This window comes from Zootoca vivipara, chromosome 9 (assembly GCF_965207765.1).
Source record: "Zootoca vivipara chromosome 9, rZooViv2.hap1.1, whole genome shotgun sequence".
NCBI lineage: Eukaryota > Metazoa > Chordata > Lepidosauria > Squamata > Lacertidae > Zootoca > Zootoca vivipara.
Window position 1 is genome coordinate 43,856,460 of NC_142592.1, and position 22,967 is coordinate 43,879,426.

Below are 22,967 nucleotides of genomic sequence, written 5' to 3' on the forward strand. Positions count from 1 at the left end.
AGCTTGTTAAGCTTATACGTAAATCCGGCACTGCATGCATATAACATATATGTTTTGAAACTCAGGAAGTCAAAAAAATCAGGTAAGACCATTCACAATTTTACATAGAATCATAATTGTAGAGTTGGAAGGGAGCCCAGGGATCATGTGATTCAACCCCCTGCAGTGCAGGAATATCAGCTGAAGCATCCATGACAGGTGGCCATCCAAAACTCTTATCTCCTTAGGAAGGAAAAGCAGGATAGAAAATTGTAAATTGCAAAAGATGAAAAATGGAAAAGGGCTCATTTATTCAAAGGGCTGCTGTGCATATCTTTGACCATCCTGGCAAGAGCCATGAGTCATGGATAATACCTGTAATAAGATACTTTCTGCTTCTTCCCTTGCAATCGGAAAATGCTTCACCATGGTGACAACTAGCTACTTTGCAGTTCTGAGACATGTTCCTCCCCAAAGAATTCCATTTGGAGAATGTAAGCAACATTCAGCAACTGCTTTGATTAGGGAACATCATTAGGAATTGATGAAACAAAAGGGCATCTCTTTAGACTGGCAGCCAGATAGATTTAAATTTGTCCATTTTCCAGTTTTCGCCTTAGTTCTATCCAAATGCTAACCCATGCGGATTATTATCTTTATATAAAAACAACAACCCCAGCATGCATTGAAATGAACCGACATTTGCACATGAACAGGAGCCAGGATTTTTGTTTTGAGTTCTCTAGCTGGGAGGCTGCATATCATCACTGAAGACTTCACAGAGCAGGAAGGAACACATCTTTCTATGGTGAAACCACCACCTGCAAAATCATGTTTAGATCTAAGACCAAAACACTGATGACTTGGGAGGACGCCCCATGGAACTCAGTGGGACTTATTTCCAAGTAAAGGTACAATGTACAGGGCTGTGTGAATCATATTGGCCACAGGGTGTTGAAAAAATTGGCTGCAATTCAGAGGAAGACTAGAGGAATTTATTTATTATGGGAGAAGATGAAAGTCTATTGCACATAGGTCTGATAGTCAGAAGGGAAGACTGTACAATAAGTATTCAGAAGCCAAACCAAAACCATCAAAGCCCCTGAATGGCCAAAACAGAAATTCATAATTATGTATTTGGAGTAACACCCTTATGCCCAAAGGAGCTGTATACTGACGAAGGAAAATTGGGGATAGGTAAGGAAGAGCAGGGGGGAAATACCGTGTTTCCCACATTTTAAGACACCGTCTTATTGCTTTTTTCCCTCAAAAAACCACAGGGTGGCTTATTTTTGGTGGCATGTCTTATTTTTTTTACGTTATTACAGTTTTTACAGCACCTTAAGGTCTTCTTGGCCGGGCCAGGCTGCTGGCTCGGGGCACTGCTGGGCACTGCGCGCCATGCTGCTGGGCTGTCTGAGCGCTGCTGGGCGCTTTGAGCAGCTGGGCGCTCCGCGCGCTCCAGCAGCCGTTTCCAGGCGGCGGGACGGCGACGGCGAGGCCGCTGGCTCTGGCGCTGAGCTCCGGGGCTGCTCGGCGCTCCGCGCGCTCCAGCAGCCGTTTCCGGGCGGCGGAGCGGCGGCGGCCGGGTGGAGGCGAGGCCGCTGGCTCTGGCCCTCAGCTCCGGGGCTGCTGGGCGCTCCGCGCGCTCCAGCAGCCGTTTCCAGGCGGCGGGACGGCGACGGCGAGGCCGCTGGCTCTGGCGCTGAGCTCCGGGGCTGCTCGGCGCTCCGCGCGCTCCAGCAGCCGTTTCCGGGCGGCGGAGCGGCGGCGGCCGGGTGGAGGCGAGGCCGCTGGCTCTGGCCCTCAGCTCCGGGGCTGCTGGGCGCTCCGCGCGCTCCAGCAGCCGTTTCCAGGCGGCGGGACGGCGACGGCGAGGCCGCTGGCTCTGGCGCTGAGCTCCGGGGCTGCTCGGCGCTCCGCGCGCTCCAGCAGCCGTTTCCGGGCGGCGGAGCGGCGGCGGCCGGGTGGAGGCGAGGCCGCTGGCTCTGGCCCTCAGCTCCGGGGCTGCTGGGCGCTCCGCGCGCTCCAGCAGCCGTTTCCAGGCGGCGGGACGGCGACGGCGAGGCCGCTGGCTCTGGCGCTGAGCTCCGGGGCTGCTCGGCGCTCCGCGCGCTCCAGCAGCCGTTTCCGGGCGGCGGAGCGGCGGCGGCCGGGTGGAGGCGAGGCCGCTGGCTCTGGCCCTCAGCTCCGGGGCTGCTGGGCGCTCCGCGCGCTCCAGCAGCCATTTCCGGGTGGCGGGGCGGCGGCGGCTGGATGGAGCTGAGGCCGCTTGCTCTGGCGCTCGGCTCCGGGGCTGCTGGGCGCTCCGTGCGCTCCAGCAGCCGTTTCCGGGCGGCGGGACGGCGGCGGCTGGATGGAGCTGAGGCCGCTTGCTCTGGCGCTCGGCTCCGGGGCTGCTGGGCACTCCGCGCGCTCCAGCAGCTGTTTCCGGGCGGCGGGGCGGCGGCGGCCGGATGGAGGCGAGGCCGCTGGCTCTGGCGCTCGGCTCCGGGGCTGCTGGGCGCTCCGCGCGCTCCAGCAGCCATTTCCGGGTGGCGGGGCGGCGGCGGCTGGATGGAGCTGAGGCCGCTTGCTCTGGCGCTCGGCTCCGGGGCTGCTGGGCGCTCCGTGCGCTCCAGCAGCCGTTTCCGCGCGGCGGGACGGTGTCGGCTGGATGGAGCTGAGGCCGCTTGCTCTGGCGCTCGGCTCCGGGGCTGCTGGGCGCTCCGCGCGCTCCAGCAGCCGGTTCCAGGCGGCGGAACAGCAGGCCTCCTCGGCCAGGCAGAGGCAGGGCCGCTGGCTCCGGTGCTCCTGGGTGCTCCAAGCTGCTGGGCTAGAAACTAGAAACTGGGCTAGAAGCAACAGAGGCCCGGCCGCTGGCTCAGCTCTCCGCCCGCGCTGCTGCAGGCATGGAGATACACTATGTCTTATTTTCGGGGTATGGCTTATCTTTCGCAAATGCTTAAAATTGCTGCCCTGGCTTACTTTATGACTACGTATTAAAAAGGGGGAAACACGGTACGTACAATAGGGTGGCACTGTATCTTAGTTTGCAGAGGATAGACCTCTGTTTGAACAGCTGTCCAATTTGAATATAAAGAGCATGAAGAAGCCTTGGAATTGCTTATCAGCAGTCAGAGCCTGGACAAAAGACAGAGGTAAATCCATCACCTGGTCACAGCCCACTACAGTGACAGCCATCCGGAATGAGAGGCAGACACAGAGGCAGGACAGGACGAGGGCTAAGAGACAGAGATGCAGTAGGCTGCTGAAGAATCCAGGGAGTCTCTCCCTCTTGCTGTAACCAGCTCCCCTTCCTCCTTGGTCTCCCAGAATCCAAAGGGGGTTGAAGAGGGTAGAGCAACAAGATAAAAGGCAACAAGTGTTTTGGGTTGCTTCGGAAGGAACCAAGGTGGAATCCACACATATTTTTAAAAACCCCGCTGTGAAAATGCTTTTTTTAAAAAAAAAGTTTTGAAAAATACATTGGATTTTGCATAGCTCACTGTCGCCATCTAGTGCCACATTTGTATATTGCACTTTAAAACACATTTAAAATGTTTTATTTGCAGCTGTATAGCTGAATCCCAGGACAGGAGCCTTAGCCAATGGTAAAGTGGGGATCTTCAGTCCTCACCATAGCTGTAAAGTTCTCCCTTTTTTAAAAGGGAAATTCTATTAAGCTGAATAGGCTTCCTCGCAAGAAAAGGGAAAACTTGACAGGTATGGTCCTCACAACTGTCTCATTGGGGCCAAGGCCCTACTGGGAAGAGTTGCTGTTCTCACTAGGCCTATGCCATTTTGGTTTCTTTGAAGTGTTAACTTCACTGACACTGGTGGTTTTATTGCTACTCCTACTCCTGACAGTAATTATTTCTAAATATGCACATATGCAAATGTGGTATATGCAGATAGGAACATAAAAATGTTATTTAAATCTGGGTCTTCTTTTGTTCTTTTTAAAATCACGCATTCCTCTTTTTGAAACTTCTGTTTCAAAATCTAAATCTATATCTTAGCATACGCAAATTTTAGGCTAATTTGTGTCCTTTTATGATTATTAATTTCCTATTTTTAGTGATCTATAGATGGCCACCCTAATATAAAATGATACGCTACATTTTTCTTTAGCAGGCTTGCCTACAAAATGGTGTTTGTACAACTGCACGGAGCCTGTTACCTTCATATGGCTATACACATACTGTTCTATGAACGACGCAAAGTTCCGGGGATCTGATACAGTGTCTATCGTGGTTTTTGTTTCCCTGGAATTAAAGTCGCTGCAGTGAAAACCGATACCATTTCTTAAGATGTAATCTTTGTTTACACAGACATATAGGCTTAGTATGAGGTGGAAGACTCCATCCAAGAGGTCTTGCTCCTAATCATTTTTTTGTGGGGGGGGGGGAGGTGGGGAGGAACCCAAGCCATAGCTTTGGTTTCTCACAGAGAACAAGCTAAGCCGCTGTGTCTCTTTCAGTTCCAGTTACAATACTGAATCCCAGACGGCAGGCTGGCTTGCCCACCTCCCACCCCACATTGGCAGAGGATAGAACAGGGGTCGGCAAAGTTTTTGTGGCTTGGGCCGGTTCACGGTTCCACAGACGCCGCGGTGGGCCAGAATGTGTGCGCGCACATGCACGCACACATGCGCAAATGCTATTTCCGGCGCTCCTTCCGGCGCAAAGGAGGTGTGCACAGCTTCCCATTGGCTGCAGGAGCTTCATGCAGCCAATGGAAAGCTGGCCAGCATCGTGGAAGGCGGTCCCCCGCTCTACTCTGCGCCAGTTTAGCATGGCACACAGGAGCCAACTGAGTGGGCGGTGGTGGTCCATGGGCCAGTTAAACAACCCCCATGGGCCTTAGGTTGCTAACCCCCAGGATAGAAGCATGAGTTATCCCTCACCTAGAACCCATCTGCACTGTATATTTAAAGCACTATGATATCACTTTAAACACTCATGGCTTCCCCCAAAGAATTATGGAAGCTGTTCCTTGTTAAGGGTGCTGGGAGCTGTTAGGGGACTCCTATTCCCCTCCCAGAGATACAATTCCCTGAGGGGGTTTATCAATCAATTGCTCTTTACAAGGAATTCTGGGAATTGTAGTCTCCTACTAACAGCTCCCAACACCCTTAACAAAGAACAACTCCCACAATTCTTTGGTGGAAGCAATAATAATAATAATAATAATAATAATAATAATAATAATAATAATTTATTACTTGGACCCCACCCATCTGACTGAGTCTCCCCAGCCACTCTAGGGAGCTCCCAATCGAGTATTAAAGCAATACAGCATTAAATATTAAAAACTTCCCTAAACAAGGCTGCCTTTAGATGTCTTTTAAAAATAGGATAGCTGCTTATTTCCTTGACATCTGTTGGAAGGGCGTTCCACAGGGCGGGTGCCACTACTGAGAAGGCCCTCTGTCTAGTTTCCTGTAACCTCACTTCTCGCAATGAGGGAACCGCCAGAAGGCCCTCGGCGATGGATCTCAGTGTCTGGGCTGAACAATGGGCTTGGAGACACTCCTTCAGGTATACAGGACCGAGGCCGTGTTTAAAGTGGTATCGGTGCTTTCAAAGTATAGTGTGAATGTGGGTCATAGAGGAAGCTCCTCAGTATATCTAACTGACTTATTTGCCTGCCTCTGAACACCTCCCACCAAACTCCTATTCACAAAGTTGTCACCTGCGCATTTGTCTTCATTTGCACATTTGCAACGGCTGTCTTAAATGTGCACACCTGGCTTAAATACAAAGCAAATGAGGCTTAAGTTTTCTAGGCAAACTGATGCTGGTTTGGGGTGGGGGGAATGCATCAAACAGCCATATTTGTCAAGAAACTACAGGGGCAGATGGGGCTTGTCACCTTGGGAAGGTAGCCCATTTAGGAGAAGGAAAACTTTAAACCTCCACTGCCTTGCAGGGTATCTTTGGGAGAAGAAAAGGCTAAGGAGCAAACCCTACACAACTCCAGAGTGGGGTCCCTAAGATGGTTGGATGGTGCCTTGTACACCTCATTCTGGCAACTTCTGCAGCCAAGTTGGTGCCAAACGTTTTGCTCTGCTTTCTTTTGGACCACATCAGTGAAGCCATCAAGGGCGGAGGTCTTGTCATCTGGGCAGCCCAGGACCTCCATATACACCGTCCATGTTTGTGCCCCAGGGAGGTCACTTCAGTGCTACTAATACACCAGTTACAGGTAGGTAGCCGTGTTGGTCTGAGTCGAAGCAAAATAAAAAAATTCCTTCAGTAGCACCTTAAAGACCAACTAAGTTTATATTTTGGTATGAGCTTTCGTGTGCATGCACACTTCTTCAGATACACCAGTTTGACTTCACCTGTGAAGGTGCACTCCATTGTCTCTGAAGACAGACGGGTGCCAAGAACAACAGGAAGAAGAGGTTTGACATGGATTGTGGCTAACACCATGTGAATGCAGCTCCAAAAACTAGCACTGGGAACTCTCCAGGATGTGGAGTAAGCAATATTGTTTGCGCAGGAGCAGGCTGGAGACATTAAAATGTAGACAGAGGACAGAGGACTGCGTTTTCAGCAAACTGAAGGCGATTTGGAAAAGGGATTACTTTTCATCCTACTTTTGCCACAGCAGATTTGGAAAGCTTTTGCGTTGTTTGTTTCCAAAACCCGGACAACCTTTTGAACGGCGTCAACAGTGGGACAAAAGAACTAGACGTGTGCAACTTCGGGAACCAAAGTCTCAAGCAACTTCCAGTTGTCATAAAAATCTTGTCTGCCTCTTTCTAGCCTGTGAGCCAAGCTTTCAACGCGGCCTTCAGAACTTATCTGAGCAGGGAGATGGCTGGCGGAAAGGTCAGCCTGATGAATGATTAGACCTTTTCCGTCTGTAGCTTCTGTTTCCACCAACCAGCAGAGAGTTGGAATCGCAACAACAAAATGTAAGAAAAGCAGGAAGGTTTGCATATCCCCCCCTTCCCCTCAAGCTTCACAGTTATTCTGTTGAGCCATAGCTCCCGGGGTGAAATTGGAATCATAAGCTATTTATATGAGATGCCCACTTTGCTTCTGGTTAGGGCTTAGGAAGAAGGATTGAAAACGAGGCCCTCCGATACAAAGCAGCAAAATGAAAGAGGTGAAGGATTAACCTCCAAATACGGCCTGATCATGCTGCAGTTTTCAGAGAGGAGGAGGCAGGAACTGAATCGCAATGCGTATCACTTGCACATATGAAAAGTGTATCAGAGTTGGAAGGGACCCCAAGGGTCTTCAGTCCAACCACCTGCAGTGCAGGAATCTCAACTAAAGCATCCATGTTATTGCATTCTTGCCAACCTGACATTCTTACACTATGGTGCTGCAAAGGCAGGACACACAAACCCAGAATGTTTGCAGTATGAAAAGTTACAGGATTTCAGCAGGAAACTCTTGGACCCAAATCATTTGGAAATGAAGCAGTATGCCCGCCTCAAAACTTCTGCAAGCGTAAACAGTCAGACAGCAGGATCGCATATAACCACCTTGATTCTGTCGTGAGCACAAATAATCACAAATGCACTACTACGGAGCCCATAGTAGGCATATTCCTGTGAGGGACGGGGGACACACATGCAGTGACGTTTTGTTGTGGGTCTGTATTCTGGCTTTCAGCAGGAGCAAGATTTGTGCTATCAGCAGTTGCCCATGTTACTCTGAAAACCAGCTTCCTCACTTCTCAGAACAGCACAAGCCTGGTGTTTAAAGAAAGTCTTAAAAAATATAAAATAAAAGCACTGAACAAATGTTTGGTTCAATAGACATGTGGTCTCTTGTGGGGAGGGGAGGGAACAAAGCAGACATGTCTGAAGACAGGTGGTGGGGCGAAGAGGAAGCAGCAATCCACAGGGTGTACATGTATCAGTGCAGGAGGGGGCTGACCAAACAAACAAAAACCCCAATAGCCACTTCTGTTTCCAGGTATTTTTGTTTTTATTATTATTTATGGAATTTATCAGTCACTTTCCACGGAACATCTCAAAAGCATCTTACAAAAATAGCAGCACATGGTACAAAAATGTTTAAAACCAGTTGTAATACTTGTAACAACATCAAAAAGGGTTGATGTTCCTCAACAACAACAACAACCCCAAAATAGCAAAAAAAAAAAAAACCCACTCCATGCTCCCCAATATAAGGCTGACCACCAAAGAATTAACTAGCTAAAATACCATCAACTGCTGCAGGAATTAATATTGCCCAGGAGAAGAAAGATACCTTCACCTGACAATGAAATATATTGGTGTTGATGCCAGGCAAGCCTCTCTGGGGAAATCACCTCACAGATTTGGGGGCCAGTACTGAGAAGACCTGTTCTTACCACTTTCTGGACATCTGCCAGAAGGGGAACACAGAAGAAGGCCTCTGATGATGACCTCAGGCTCCTGTCGGGCTCATATGGGAAGAGGGGTCTTGTAGAAAATGGGATCCCAATCTGTATAAGGCTTTACAAGTCAGAACTAGCCCTTTTAATTGGACCGAGAGACACATTGGTAGCCTCTGTAATCAAGCCAGAATTGGTGTTACATGTTCGAAGCACCTGGTCTCCACCAATAAACTGACTGCTGAATTTTGCCCCCCTGCAGTTTCCCCAAACCACTGTCAAAGGCAGCTCCATATACAATGCATTGCAGCAATCCAATCATAAGCATACCAGGGCATAGTCTATTGACACCAGGTTATCCCAATCCAGATAGCTGGGCTGACAGGTAGAGCTGAAAGAAGGCATTCTATGCTATTTGCATCTCTGGTGACAGCAATGGAACCAGGGGCGTAGCCAGGATCAAAACTAGGGGGGGGGCAAGCCATGGTCGTTCAGGGGCGGGGCCACAAAGTGGGAACATGGGTGGGGCTACAGGGCCAGCGGGCCCGACAATATCGCAGCAGCGGCAGCAGCGGCCACCTTGTGCTTCTAGGGCTGGCAGCGTCGGCGGCTACCCTGCTTGGCTGGAGAGGACGGGAGGGTCAGGCAGGCAAGAGGGGATGGCAGGGCGGGCGAAGGCAAGGCGAGGCACGGCCGCAGTCACAACGGCTCCGAGGCGTTGCTGCATATCAGCATAATATTTCAACCATGTCATGGGTTCAAGCCCCACCTTAGGAAAAAAATCCTGCATTGCAGGGGGTTGGACTAGATGACCCTTGTGGTCCCTTCCGACTACAATTCTACCGTATGATTCTATTGATATATTACCATAGCATATACATCATTCTGCTTTCTTGAATTGTCCTACTCCTAGGCATAGCAGCCAACTCCTAGAGACCTAGGTGCCTCTCCCCCCCCCCCAATTACTGGTAAATACCGTATTTGAAAGAGTCATCCCCCCCATGTTGATGGGCTTTCTATGTGGGACTTATCCCCCCCCCAGTATTTTATTCAGGATGGAAGAGGGAGGGAAGGAAGGAAGAAATAGAGAGAGGGATAACTCACATTTGTGGGTGCCTCTGGGTGACGCTGTGATGCTGGAACTCTGCAGTAAGAGGAAGGAGCCTTGTAAGCAGCTTTCTCTCTTATTGAGTTACAGTGTACAGATGCAGGAGGAGGGGCAGACTGGAACACCACTGCTTTTTATAAACATCACTGTGTCTATCAAAGCTACAGCCCCCCTTTTCTTATTCACTTCCTTTTAGCCTTGCAGAGCCACCTTAGTCAATGCATCCTCATTAAATCGCCAATAGAACTCTTAATGCGAATTAACAACTCCCACTGAAGAACAATAGGGTGAAGTGGTCAGCTATCAAATCTTGCCTGAAAGGCAATAGACAATCTGCTCCATTGTCTTAACTGCTTAACTACCGGTAGCCACTTTGCTTTATTTTTTTGATGTGTTTTTGTTACAGCTGTGTTCCTGCCCCCCCCCCCCAGCAAGCGGAGACCAAGCTGTTCTCGCTAAAGCAAAGCCCTTTCCACTTCAGTTTTTGGAGGGGGAAAGTGCTGGTTATGGCCTGTAAAATACATTAATTTTTTGCTTCTGGGGGGGCAGCTGCCCCCTCCTGCCCCCCTGCCTACGTCCATGAATGGAACAAGGAATCTCCCCAATCTGTGCATCTGATTATAAAGTGGGGAGAACCAGTTGCACATCACCTACCTGGACCAAGGAACCACCTAGTAGCAGTATCTCTGAAAAGCTGGATTGAGTTTCAGTTGTTTTCCCTCATCCAGTTGTTTACTGCAGTCAGGCACTGATTCAGTAAATCCATGGGGGGGGGGGGAATCCCTGTGAAAGCCCACAATGAACTGAACAATAATTCTAAGCATCACTTTTTGGAGTGGACCACCCAAACGGGAGAGGAACTGCCACAAAAAGTGACACCCCTTTCCATTCTGACAGGAGGTCCAGAAGGATACCATGCTCAATGGTATCAAAAGCAAACCAGAGTTCAAGGAAAACAACAGCATCACCCTTTTTGCCCATCTCTCTCCTGATAAAGGTGCCCAATGTTGTTTCAGTGCCTGAAACCTGACTGAATTGGATCCAGAAAAGCAGTCTCATCCAAGCATGCCTGGAACTGGTCAGCAACTACCCGCTGAAGAGCTTTGCCGAGAAAGAGGCTGTTTGCCACCAGTTTGTAATTATTCAGCTAGATCTTCCAGATCTAGGGATGGCTTTTTCATGTTTTACCGCCATCGCCGTTAACCGGTCTGGGACCACCCACTCTTGTCAAGAGACATTAATAAATTCTCTGACCCAACTGACCATCCCTTCACTGCTGGGTACATCTCTATGCGCCCCTTATTTCTACAACCATTTGGTGGCTTCATTAATAGTTTTTGTAGCCATTACCCAAGGACAGGGTGTAATTGGAACCATTAAAAGGCATTCTCAGCTGGGAAACGTTGACATTCTCATTGAGAAATTCTGGTAGTTTGTGTGTTTTGAAAAAAGCCATCTAAAGCCAACCCATTCCACATCTGATGCTGATGGGGATAGGATAATCTGCCATGGATAATTAGTAGGTTACAGTCCCTCATGTGTTGTCACAGCCAGTTGATTGTTGTCAGTTGCCCCAGAACCTTCTTCATTCATTAGCGCTCTCTGATCCGAGATGGCTGTGTCTTCTAACTGATGAGACCATGCCTCGGGCACTCCCCCTCCAGTTTCTTTCAGCAACAGGCCCTGGTAGCATCGGATATTTTCCTCATGGAGTTGGGTTACCTCAGTGTTCCCTCCACAGAAGACTGCTGTATGGTTGGCTAAACCATTGTTGACATTGGCTACATGGACCTTGTTGCCTGCTCGCTTCTTCTTCTTGTCCTGGATGAGGAGGCAGGTGAAGACCTGCTTGAATCTCTTGCGGAAGTGCTTGGAGATGAGAGCGTAGACAATTGGGTTGAGGCAAGAATTGGCATAGGACAGGCAATGGGAAGCCAAGCGGCAGGCGTAGGTGGCCCGGTTAAAGGGGAAATAGCCAAACCAGAAGCACAAGATCACTAGGTGGTGGGGCAGCCAGCACAGACAGAAGAGGACGGCCACCGCAATGATCATCTTGGTGACCCTGCGCTTTGCTTTACGGGACTCCGAGATCCTCTCAATGGGATCTACAGTGGTCCACAAGAATTTAATGGTCCTGGCGTAAGCCAGGCTGACAACAAAGACTGGGAGGACATAGCCAAATATGAAGGTGAGGATGTCCAAGATCTTGCGGCGCTGGTCCTCCCAAATCGGGACACAGATGGGCACCTCCTGGTAGTGGACTATTTGGTAGTAGCTGAGATACGGCCCTGCAAAAAGCAGCGACAGCGTCCAGATCATTACAATGGCAAGAGCTGCATTGCGAGAGGTCCGGAGATCCCGGGATTTCAGGGGGTAACGGATAGCCAGATACCTGGAAGCAGAGTGGGTGTGGGGTAAAGGGGTTAGTTTCTTGAACACAATAAATTTTGAGAAGCCCCACAAACATCACCTTCCCTTTCCTATGGTTGCTTCAGTGCCTCACCTCCATATTTTCATTTCCACATATTATCCAGGGTTACAGCCATACCGTATCTTGAAAAAGCACATGACTTTCCCCAAAGAATCCTGGGAAGTGTTGTTTATTGAGTGTGCTGGGAGTTGTATAGCTCTGTGAGGGGGTGAACTACAGTTCCCATGATTCTTTGAGGGAAGCTATGTGCTTTAAATGATGATGTGGCCTTGGTGACAGGCCTACAGCTATTTTCTAGGCTCTTCCCAAAACTCCTCAAGCTTAAACTGCCAATGAAAACTCCAAATTGGGGCCCACAACAACTTATGCAGATCTAGGCAGAGCTTCATAATTCGCAAAGATTTCCATATGTGTGCAATGTGTTTCCTTCCTCCTTCAATGTGTTTCCTTCCTCCTTCAATACAGAAAACTGAGTGCAAAAACGCATAAGCCTGAGGAATGCCAAAAATCCAAATGAACTGGGAGATTGCATGTTCTGGCAGACTTTATTAAGGTGTTCCCTGTGCAGAAACAGCAAGAGGTACTAAGTGGGATTAGGTTGCTAAGGACAAAGGAATGGGGAAAACTTGAGAAGGGTATTGAGAAAATGTATGTGGAGCAGGTTTGAAATGATCTTTCATTTTTCCAAACTTAAATTCAGCTCTCCACATTTTGCAGCAATTTAAGATTTATTTTAAATCATCATGAAAATTCACCAGCATTTTAGTGGAAATTTCTCCTGCTATAAATAATTTTCTATGCAATCTTTTCTTATAACCAATCTTCCCTAATACAATGCATTTTTGTATGCTATTTTTGGTGACGTGTGCATTTTAATACACACTTTACTTTAATATATGCATCTTTGTAAGCTAGAAAACTGACTGCAAAATTCAGAAAAGCGTGACTTTGGAAACAGAGCTGTGTTTTTGTTCTCAAGCGCAAATTTGGTAGGTTCACCTTTAAATGCAAAGTGGATCAAATTTCTCTCCCATCCCTGAAAGGTATTCAAAGGAGCAACGTCCTTTGTCCTCTACTCTTTCCTATGGAAGAAGTAGGATCCTTCCATTGATCAAGCAACATATTGGTTTGGAGGACAGAGAGGAGGAGTGTTTGTATTTACCTGTCCACAGAGACAGCTGCCAGGGTGAAACTGCTGGCATACATGGTGAGGTAGATGAGAAAGTGCACTGCCTTGCAGGCAAAGGCACCAAAGAGCCATCCATCCAGCGTGTAGATGGTGGCCTGGAAGGGGACACAGAAGACAATGAAGCACAGGTCCGCCACTGCCAAGTTAAGGATGAACAGGTTGGTGGTGTTGTATTTCACCTGTCCATTGCGCAGCAACACGGCCAGCACCAAGCAGTTCCCTACTGTGCCCACGAAGAAGATGAGGGAGAAGACCACCGGCACAATAATGCCTGCAGTTCGTGCTTCTACGCTGTCTGAAGATGTGTTCCAGCTGTCTGGCATCTCCCCATCTGAGAGAAAGGGGCCTGGATAAAATAGGAAGAGATGAAATGAACAGAGGTAAAGGTAGTCATGGGACAAGCCCTGCCTCAAATCCCTGCGCTAGTTTCCTGTCCGCTCCTGGATCCTGCACACTCTCCTTGTTTCAAGCTCTCCAGGGCCTTGTCTTCCATTGTCTCTTGTATCCCAATTTATCCCCACTCAGGATATTCACTCCTCCAGCTCTACTTTCTTCACCCGCACACACACAGCAAACATACACATAATTCCATTCTTCTCTCGTGTGCGTGCACGCACACACAAAGACACACTCATAAAGACACCATCATACTATCATAAAATTGTACTACACACACACACACAAGATTGCTTTCAGTTACGTTTTATTAATAAGTGGGGAAATAGTCCAGATTTATCAATAAGTGAAAAAGGAGTAGCCAACCAAGAGGTTGATGATGTTTCATATATCATCTGGACCTGTTGATTGCCCATTCAGGAATACCAGGAGGCACATATAGGCACAAGTTATAGGAACCATTTCATAGGAACCTTTTGATGATGGTTAAAGATGGCCTTAAAGTGGTTCTCCCAAACACTGGCAGATGCATGGCAAATAGACCACTCACATTAAGGACTAAAATTCCCAAAGCTAATTGCCAAAAGTTTTCAGAGTTTCAAGAATGGGAGGCCATTATCAGTTGATGCCATTATCTTAATATAGCCTGAACTGTGAGAATTGTAAGGGTCTTGTACTTTTTTCACAGATCATAATAAGATGTATCAAAAGACTTCCGTCATTCATATGATAATTTATATATCGGGTATGTGATTCACTCTTAAGAATCTCTTTTTCAACCAAATCTTGTACAAATAGCCATTTCAGAAAGCATGCACTGGATTGTCATTCTGAGCATATTTTAGACACAATGGATTCAAGCCTTAATGTACCGTGCTCAAGTGAAGAGTCTACTGTTATTCTGAATTGAATCCGTATGTCAGCCACAGCTCTAATAAGCAGGAAAGATTACATTAGATCATGCTGCATCAAACACTACCAATGTCCCCTCACACACACAAACACACACACAAACACCAATGCAACTCCAGTGAGGGTAAGATACTAGAGTTGGTTCCCAGTTCCTTACTTGCCCATTAGCCTGGATTGGTCAAATTCTGAGCATTCAAAAGTGCATTAAATGGAATGTTCAGGAATGGGTTATGGCTGGCAACTTGCACTTATCAGATTCTGTTGGGTACCAGCATGAAACAAGCTAATTTAACAGTGACATCAGGATCTGTAAAGCTCCTCTGTGATGTAAATGGCTCAGATTACATTGGCATGAGACTGGATTAACTCTAGGTCACTCTGGGTATCTGGGTTCAAGACCCCTTTCTCCTTCAGCAGGCACAAGACTTAACCCTGACCGCCAGTCCATCATGGAGAAACCCTCTGCCAAGCACCACTTGACCCCCTTTAGTTCATTACATCCCCAAAGCTCTTAAGCCTCTTGTTTTGGTGAATTAAAATGCCCACCTTTGTTTGACAGGACTCAGTTGCTGCATCCAGCCTGGAAAAAGCTGGAAGGAGGGGACAGAATCTTTAAAGGGAATGGTGGTATAAAGGCCTGGATTGCGTTTTGAAGTTGTTGATTAATCATAGACTGGAGTTGAAGTATCTCTATTAAGGTTGCGTTTCCTCCCTCTGCACTTTTAACAGTGGCATGTTGAACAGATGCAACTTCCCCCACCTGCAGACTGTATCATCATCTGAGAAATCTGAACCTGCTGAATTCCTGCAGGATAACCTGTGCTTCCAGGAATGGGATTGATGGGGGGGGGGGTCACGGCAGCCAGAGTGCTCCGTGCACCTACGGCCTTTGCCTGCCCTCACATTCCATGGGGAAGCGAGTGCCAGACTGCCAGGCAAACTGCGATGAGAGCCTGATTCCTCATTCAACCAAAGAGGAATGCAGATACAGTGGTACCTCGGGTTAAGAACTTAATTCGTTCTGGAGGTCCGTTCTTAAGCTGAAACTGTTATTAACCTGAGGTACCACTTTAGGTAATGGGGCCTCCCGCTGCTGCTGCCGCCGCGGCGCAATTTCTGTTCTCATCCTGAAGCAAAGTTCTTAACCCGAGGTACTATTTCTGGGTTAGTGGAGTCTGTAACCTGAAGCGTCTGTAACCTGACGTACCACTGTAATGAAATTCCCCCATCATTATCTGATTATCTTGGTCTGTCTCGCTCCCACAGTGTTGGGAGAATCCCAACACTGTGTTCCTGGTACACCAGAAACAGGAAGCCGCCTGCAGATACCATCTTATCGGGAGAACTATCCCACACAAAGTAGGAATTGAGACTTTAGCATGGTAGCACCTACCCTTTGGAATTCCTTCCTTTTGAATATGTTAAGTAGAATTGTTTAATTGTACATTGAAATGGAAAATGACTCTGAATATGTTTTGATAAAGGGAACATTGGGGGAATTCCACTGAAGAGCTTTCTGAGCAATAGGTTGATCATTAAATTAGGATGTATCTCTGCTGCTCTCTCATGTGGCATTTAACTTTAGATCACATGGGAGGATTATTCAGTTACAAATCACCATTTTGAGGGGGTCTGTGTCTCAAGCCAAAGGTGAAGACAAAGGTGTTCTAATGTCTCCCCTGGAAAGAAAACAGCCTCCAGGCTAATGGATGTGGGAGAGACAGAGCTCTGTGTGTCAGCTCTGATTATAAATAGTATTTCATATTTGTAAGAAGCTGAACACATGATTTTATGTAACTATTTGGATGTATCATTATTTGTTTTTGTGACTGTTTGAACATAGTTCTGTTAGTAAAGCTTTTAAACCATATTTTGGGTCTGGACAAGTTTTATTTCAAGAGTTTTGATTCATCCTATTGCTTCAAGCTGCACAATATTAATATTTGCAATAGAATACTAGATTGGCACAATTTCTGTTGTCTTTTTGATGCCTATAGACCTTCCTTTTTCAGCAAGCTTTTTAAGTTGAAATCTTTCCCAGTTTGCCTCTGTATTGGAATTGTTTTAAAGATAATTTTATTGTCTTCTATTGTTTTCTGTCCTGGGCTGGATATAAAATTAATAAATAATAAACAAAAAACAAAAAGTTAAAATCTATCTCCAATCTAAGCATCATTAAGCTGTGGTAGTAAATCATATACTCTATACTACGTAGTTTTTGGACTAAAGCACCACCCCATGCCAGTAGTGGCTGATGGGCAGGGCCGTCTTTACCCAGGGTTGCAAGGGGTGCAGTGCACCAGGGCGCCGAATTCTGGTGGGGGGTTGTATACCCTCTCGATCGGCGGCAATGAAAAGCAATGGAGTGAAAGTCCCCGCTGCCGCCCCGCCGCTCTGTTACTCTGTAGCATCAAATATTCCCAACGAGTCAGGAAACAAAAGCAGTTTCTTCTGCTGCGTCATTGTTACAGGTGAGCGATTTCCTCCTTAAAAAAAGGTCAACAACTTTGGCTTCCCCCCTCCCAAAATAAGCTCAATAAAAGTTAATTTGGGCGTGATCTTTGCACCCCGGTGGCGCATATGTCAGGAATGCTTTGATGGTGTTTCCTGCTTGGCAGGGGGTTGGACTGGATGGCCCTTGTGGTCTCTTCCAACTCTATGATTCTATGATATGCTAAAGATGGCCCTGCTGATGGGAATTCTAGTTCAAAACATCTGGAAAGAACAAGTTTGGCGAAGGCTGTGGTATGATCTGATGCACACAACTGCATTGCCCTTGGCAGCTGCTTTTATATTGCTTTTCCCTGCTCATTTTGAATGAATAATCTTATTTGCTGCAAGCAGAAGCGAATTTTTGGAACGCTACCAATCAACCCACATGTAAGTGGCTTATGGTGGCATGCAATATTCCAGGTGCTGCTTGTGACAAAATGAGTCCAACCACCCCATTTGTTGCGAATGTGGGATTTCACACAAATGGGTGCCCTGTCCCTAGCTGGGTTGAGTATGGCAGCTTTCTTCAACAGAAGACACACAGCTTGGAGATGTGAAGTTTGATCCATCCGAGCAGCCAATAAAATCACACATGGTTTAGTAGTGGATTCAGAACCAGAAAGACTTTGCAATGTTAAGATGCCATTTTCGGGATTTGGGAGGGGAGGGGGGGGTAATCGCTAAGAGCTGGGGTTGGGTGGAACTCACATGGTTTTATAGCATGCTTAAGATTAAGATTAAACATGGCTTTTAATTTCTACTGTAGTGTTTGTGCCATGCAACAGCTACACTAATAATTAAAATATAAAACATTAGCAACCTCTACAAAACTGACAGTGGGTAGGGGAAAAGGATAGATCATTGCTACAGAAGGAAGAATGCTGTTTTGTTTCAGCTGTGATTTGCCTTTTTAACCTTTAAGCCTTTCCGCATGTATACCAGAAAGATTGCTGTGTGAGCAAGGTTTGTGCCTTTGCCCCTCCTTCCCAGAATTCTCTTGAGGCCCCCCCCCCCCGCTTGCTTCCAGACTGTGCTTCCAGACTGTACTCGTTCTCTCCACAAGATCATCCTTTCTTTAAAAGAATAGTCATTTCCTTATTGCAAAGGGTTGCGTACATAACAACCTTTGTAAACCAAGTATCACAATGAAGAAACTATATACAGTATTTAAAAATCATATGGCAGAGCTTATAAAATAGAAGCTACAATATAGCTATAGAACACCCAACATTCAAATACAGTGTTAAAGTAAAGCCATAACATATCCACGGCTGTTCATCGCTTGCCCAAAGAGAAGATGCTCAGACTCTGACTGTTCACCTGTTCCAGCCCATCTGCCTCACACTGAACAGAACTGTCTCTGAGCTGGAATAAAGACGCAGCCCTTTCCGATCTCTTACTTCCCTGCCTCTGAAGAACACAAGAGAGTGAAGCAGCATCTGCTGAAATTCTCCCTTTGGTACAGCAATTAAAAGCAGGCAGGAGCCTTGCCTACTGAATTTGGCCACTCTAGGAGGAACTCCACACACACACACCCTCCTGAAAAACTCCCTTTGAGCCACACTGGGGGAAGACAGGGAACCCTCCTCTTGTTTCGATGCCATGCTATGCCATTTCTATTTTTTTTGCTTTACTTCTCAAAAGCTGGGTACTCACTTGTTAGGAAAGAGGCGAGATCCTCCTGGCCTCCTTCGAGTCTTCGCTATCCGGCACCAATGCTTGGGCAACACGAAGAAGCCTTGCCCTGCTTCTCTCCAATGCCAAGGGGAAAGAAACTGCCCGGAGGGGACTCTGCAAGTTGAGGTGCTCAGTAGGTCTTCCCTGTGCCTCTTCCTCTAGCTACTTCTCAGTGCCTCCACCTTGCTGCCTCTGCTTTCTTCTTTTTGTCTCTCTCTCTCCTCCCTTGATGTCTCTCTCTAGATCTCTGCTCCCCCTCTCCTGCTCTTGCAGTGCCAAGCCCATTGATCCTTTTTTTTTCTTTCCTTGAGGTTTGGTTGGGTGTTAACCCTCCTATGGCCAGATCTCCAGTACTATCTAGCTGCCTATCGATCTACCTACTTATCTTCCTAATCTAAATGCCTATCTGCTTATCTACCTAACTAATCTATTTTATCTGCATATCTATCTATCTATCTATCTATCTATCTATCTATCTGATCTCTCTGCTAGCCTCCTTTCCTAACACAGCTGGTTCTGTTCTTCAGGGATCCACAGGCATGAGGATGCGAATATATATACATATATCATGGGTTGCCCTCCACACCCTCTCTACGAGCGCTGCATATTTTACCGCCGGCTTTTAAGTGGCAATATCACTTTTGCAGCTACAGCCAAAGAACATATTTACAAAACCATCCTGATAGCCAATGGGGAAAGAGCATGTTCTGCCCCCTCCTTCCCTCCCAAGCTGTACAAAAAATGCAGGCATGCCAAGGATCAGGCTGCTAGCAGGCACTGGGGACATCTAAGTTTCTGAGTACTTTTTGGGGTGTGCTATGCTTCTGCACGTGGCATTGAAAGCCACCGGCTCCCCTTGGACTTAGCATCACCGCACAAAGGCTTTCCCAGAGCTTTTCTCACAGCCTACATGAGCCTGACCGTTGTGTTTTGTTTCTGCCAGGCTCACTGGATCCAGGTGCTGATGGAAGTCATAATCTAAAACATCTGGAGGGCACCAGCTTGGCAAAGGCCGACTTCTACAATGGCAGAGCAAACATTTTGTATGCAAAAAGTACCAGATTAAACTCCTGGCACTTTCATTTTAAAAAAAGGAATGGGTAGTAGATCCCGTTCTACACATTAAGGAGAAGAGAGCAGTGCATTTGCTACCCGGTGAAACAGATCACATTTTCCCAGGGACACCCCACTCCCACCCCAAAACCCACATTTTGAATGCTGGGGAAATGTGACATGTAATAGCTTGAGGAAAGATGCCCAGATCCCTCCCTGTAATTAAGCGATTTATGCCCTTATACCATAGCAAAAGCTGATGGGCATGAGTCAGCCAATACTATGAAGTCCCATTAACTGCAAGATGGGGAGGTTATGCACATTCTTAATGCTTCCATGGAAATGTTTGGTGACAAGTAGGCATGGCAACCTTTAGTTTGGGCCACATCATACACTGTGTTCAGAAGGGTCTTGTCTCTCTCATATTGTGAGCGCTCTTTGTTTGTGTGCTGCACATATATACGCATGCATGTACATTTGTAGGCTGACTGGAGAGAAACATACTCCTCTGAGTGCAAAAGGCTTTTGTCACAGCTTTCCTCACCATCGCTATTAACAAGAGACACTGCTAACGTCCAGCCATCTGGGACTAGGTGGCGAACTAGGCCTCATCAGTTACGGCGCTTCGCTTTCTACAGATTGAACACATCAATATTCTCACTTTAAAGCTAAGGCGCTGAAATGAAAAGTAGGCCAATAAAATTTTTGCAGCAAGTCTGCAGCAGGGCTTTTAAAGACAGCTCTCCATGTTGCACTGCAATGTACTCTGCAATGTGCTCATGTTCAAAGATGTGCTGTGCAGCTCAGCGACTTGCAAAAGTTGCTCGTGCAGCGGGCAGCAGATGGGGGGATATTTTATCTACGTTTTATTTCACAGAATCTGTATACCACTTGATTGTAAATTACGGTAAACCTCTAAGCAGTTTACAAGAATGCTAAAAAATACATTCAAACTGTCCATAAAAGTAAAAAAAAACAAGTTCAAGAATCAAAACATAAATAAAACCAACAGATTTAAAGTATAGACAATAGGCTCATGGGTGTACCCACCATGGGGCAGGGAGGGGCAGCTGCCCCCCCTAGAAGGCCAAACCGCGGGCCCAACTAGGGAAGCAAATACCCGGCGCCCCGCTTGTTGACGGGGGGGGAGGAAACGCTGCTGGTGCTGCGGCTCCTCGGCGGCAGCTCCTCCTCTCAGCCCACCCTGCCTACATCTGCACCAATCCCCGCCCACTAAAGCCTTCGCGCCTCCCAATGGAAAGCCCTGCCGGGCGGCAACCTATCCTACCTAAGAGTTCTGCTGGGCTGGCAAGTGAAGGAGACGTGGCTGGCAAGTGAATGCAGCCACTGCCGCGCTCTGCCTCCCGGTAGGCTGCACTGCGATCGTTGGTGCCGCGGGCTGGGAATCGCCCCCTTCCCCCCCTCCGCACCCCCACCTACCCCCCCCAAATTAGGAGTTGGTACTGAGACTCCTCCTGGGCCGGGAGAGGAAGTGCACCGACAGGAGCCAGTTCAGCCTCAGCGGGCAGAAGCAGCAGAAGCCCGCAAAGGAGGAGTGGGGGGCGGTGCCCGAAGGCGGTGGTCGCGGCTGCTGAAAGGAAGCTGTGTGGGGGCGTTCACGCCGGATTGCCGGTGGCAGGAGTAGCCCAGCGGCAGCAACCCTTCCTCGCCACCCTCCACCCCAAGCAATAGGAAAGGAGCCGCCTTGGGGGGCGGCACAGCTCTCCGCTCTCCCTGCGTGCATTGCCCTCTCCGGGCATTGGCTGCTGTTTCCTTCTTTCCAATGCGCCCCCCCCAGCCGTTCTCCCTTGCTGCCCCTGCCGAGAGAGGGGCGTTGAGGGCGGGGGAGCCGCCGCCGCTGTAGGGTCACAGCTGGGGGGGCTCACTCGCCTGCGCTGTGCCACCCCACCTTTCCCATCTTTTGCTCCCTTGTGATGGGGAGGCAGTGGTGGCAGCTTCTTCTTCTTCTTTGAGGGTCTCAGCTTGGTGGGGGGGTCCCCGGTATCCTCCCAGGCCACAGGGGGATGGCCCCCCAGGACTAGCAGACCTCTGAGCCCCTTCCCCATCCCAGATATATAGGGTGAGAACTGGAAAGGCTTCGGGGGGGGCTTCCGGGTTCAGCGCCAGCGTCGATCGGCGGGGTTTCGTCTCGTCTCCGAGACGGCCCGTCTCTGCTAGGAGTGGGGAGGGCAGCGAGAGCAACGCTGCGCCCCTTAGAACCTCGGGAAGGGCGTCCCGAGGGCAATTTGCTCGGCACAGACCCAATCCGGACTCCCCAACTCTTCGGTTAGCTCTAATAAGAGCTCCGGAGCGAGGAGGGTAGAAGTCGCGGGGGCCATTTTGAGCGGCAACGTTATTCTAGCAGGGAGAAGCTTCAAGCCGAAGGCGGAGAGCGCTGGATTCTTCCGAAAATAAAACGATTGGAAAAGACTGTAAGTAACCTCACGATTTGGATTATAAAACAATTTGGTCTGGGAGAGAGGGGAGAAAAGAGGAAGCCACCCCCCCCCCACGGCAACAAAGAGACAGTAAATAGAAACCCGAAGCCATAAACAGAAGATTTGTAATTCAAAAGGATCCCTCAAAGGCATCAAAGAGAATATCCCCTTTGATGCAGGGTGAAAAGGGGAGAGAGACTGTGGTTTATGACTGCCCTGCAGCAATGAGGTAAAGCCTAAGAAAAACCTTTCTTTCCCTCGGGAGCCGGCAGCCCAGGCAATCCAGTGAGTTGATCAGGATTTATAAGTCAATTTTTACTTCACTTTGTATTTCTGGACTTTGTGGAATTTCTTTTTTGGCTTAAGTGCTTGTGAAATGTGAGTTCGAACTTTATTGTTAACAAGACTTGAAGAATGCAGCCAGCTTGTTAAAATGGAGTCGAGAAAATAAACTGTGATCATATTCCACCCCACGTGATAAGTTTTGACCTTGGCAGGACTGAAATATGTCAACAAAAAAGTGTTCCCCTGAGTTCCAGCGGTCTGTTTTGACCTTAATGTGGGAAACAAGAATAGAGTTATGTCAAGAGGAGACACGACGACAGGAGTTACAGCAGAAATTTCAGGAGGTGATGGCGGAATATGATTTTCTAGGAGATGAAGCTTTTGACACTGAAAAAGAGCAATGTGAGAATGACAATGATGGGGAAGGAAAAGATGAAGATGAGGACTGTGATGATTCAACACAAAATGAAACACACCATGAAAAAAATGATGACTCTACTCTACAAAAAGTTGGATGGAGTGCCCTGCCTTTGAGGGGGGCACGATTGGTATTATTGGAACTCCAGAACGCCCACAGGGAAGAAGGAAAAAATATGCAGAGAAGAGAAGAAATTCAGGGGTCCTGTATGGTGACCTGGATGGCAAGAGACTGTAAACAGGGGGTGGGGTGAAGGGAAAGTG

The 22,967-nt window shown here is 48.0% G+C and overlaps 1 protein-coding gene across 1 annotated transcript; it reads right to left on the reverse strand.

Annotated features, from left to right (window-relative positions):
* Positions 1–9,800: 9,800 nt before the first annotated feature.
* On the reverse strand, positions 9,801–19,105 carry GALR3 (galanin receptor 3). The gene is made up of 3 exons (XM_060279415.2): positions 18,490–19,105; positions 13,006–13,378; positions 9,801–11,804 (listed from the first exon to the last, which is right to left on the reverse strand). Exons 2-3 carry the CDS (start codon positions 13,353–13,355, stop codon positions 10,937–10,939), a joined length of 1,218 nt encoding a protein of 405 aa, XP_060135398.1. The 5' UTR covers positions 13,356–13,378; positions 18,490–19,105; the 3' UTR covers positions 9,801–10,936.
* Positions 19,106–22,967: the final 3,862 nt, after the last annotated feature.

Bases quoted from the DNA above. Each gene is read 5' to 3' on its own strand.
- GALR3 (XM_060279415.2), bottom strand. From the start codon at position 13,355: ATGCCAGACAGCTGGAACACATCTTCAGACAGCGTAGAAGCACGAACT. The intron at 11,805-13,005 runs GTAAATACAAAC...CTCTGCTTCCAG, and splicing joins GCAGCTGTCTCTGTGGACAG to GTATCTGGCTATCCGTTACC.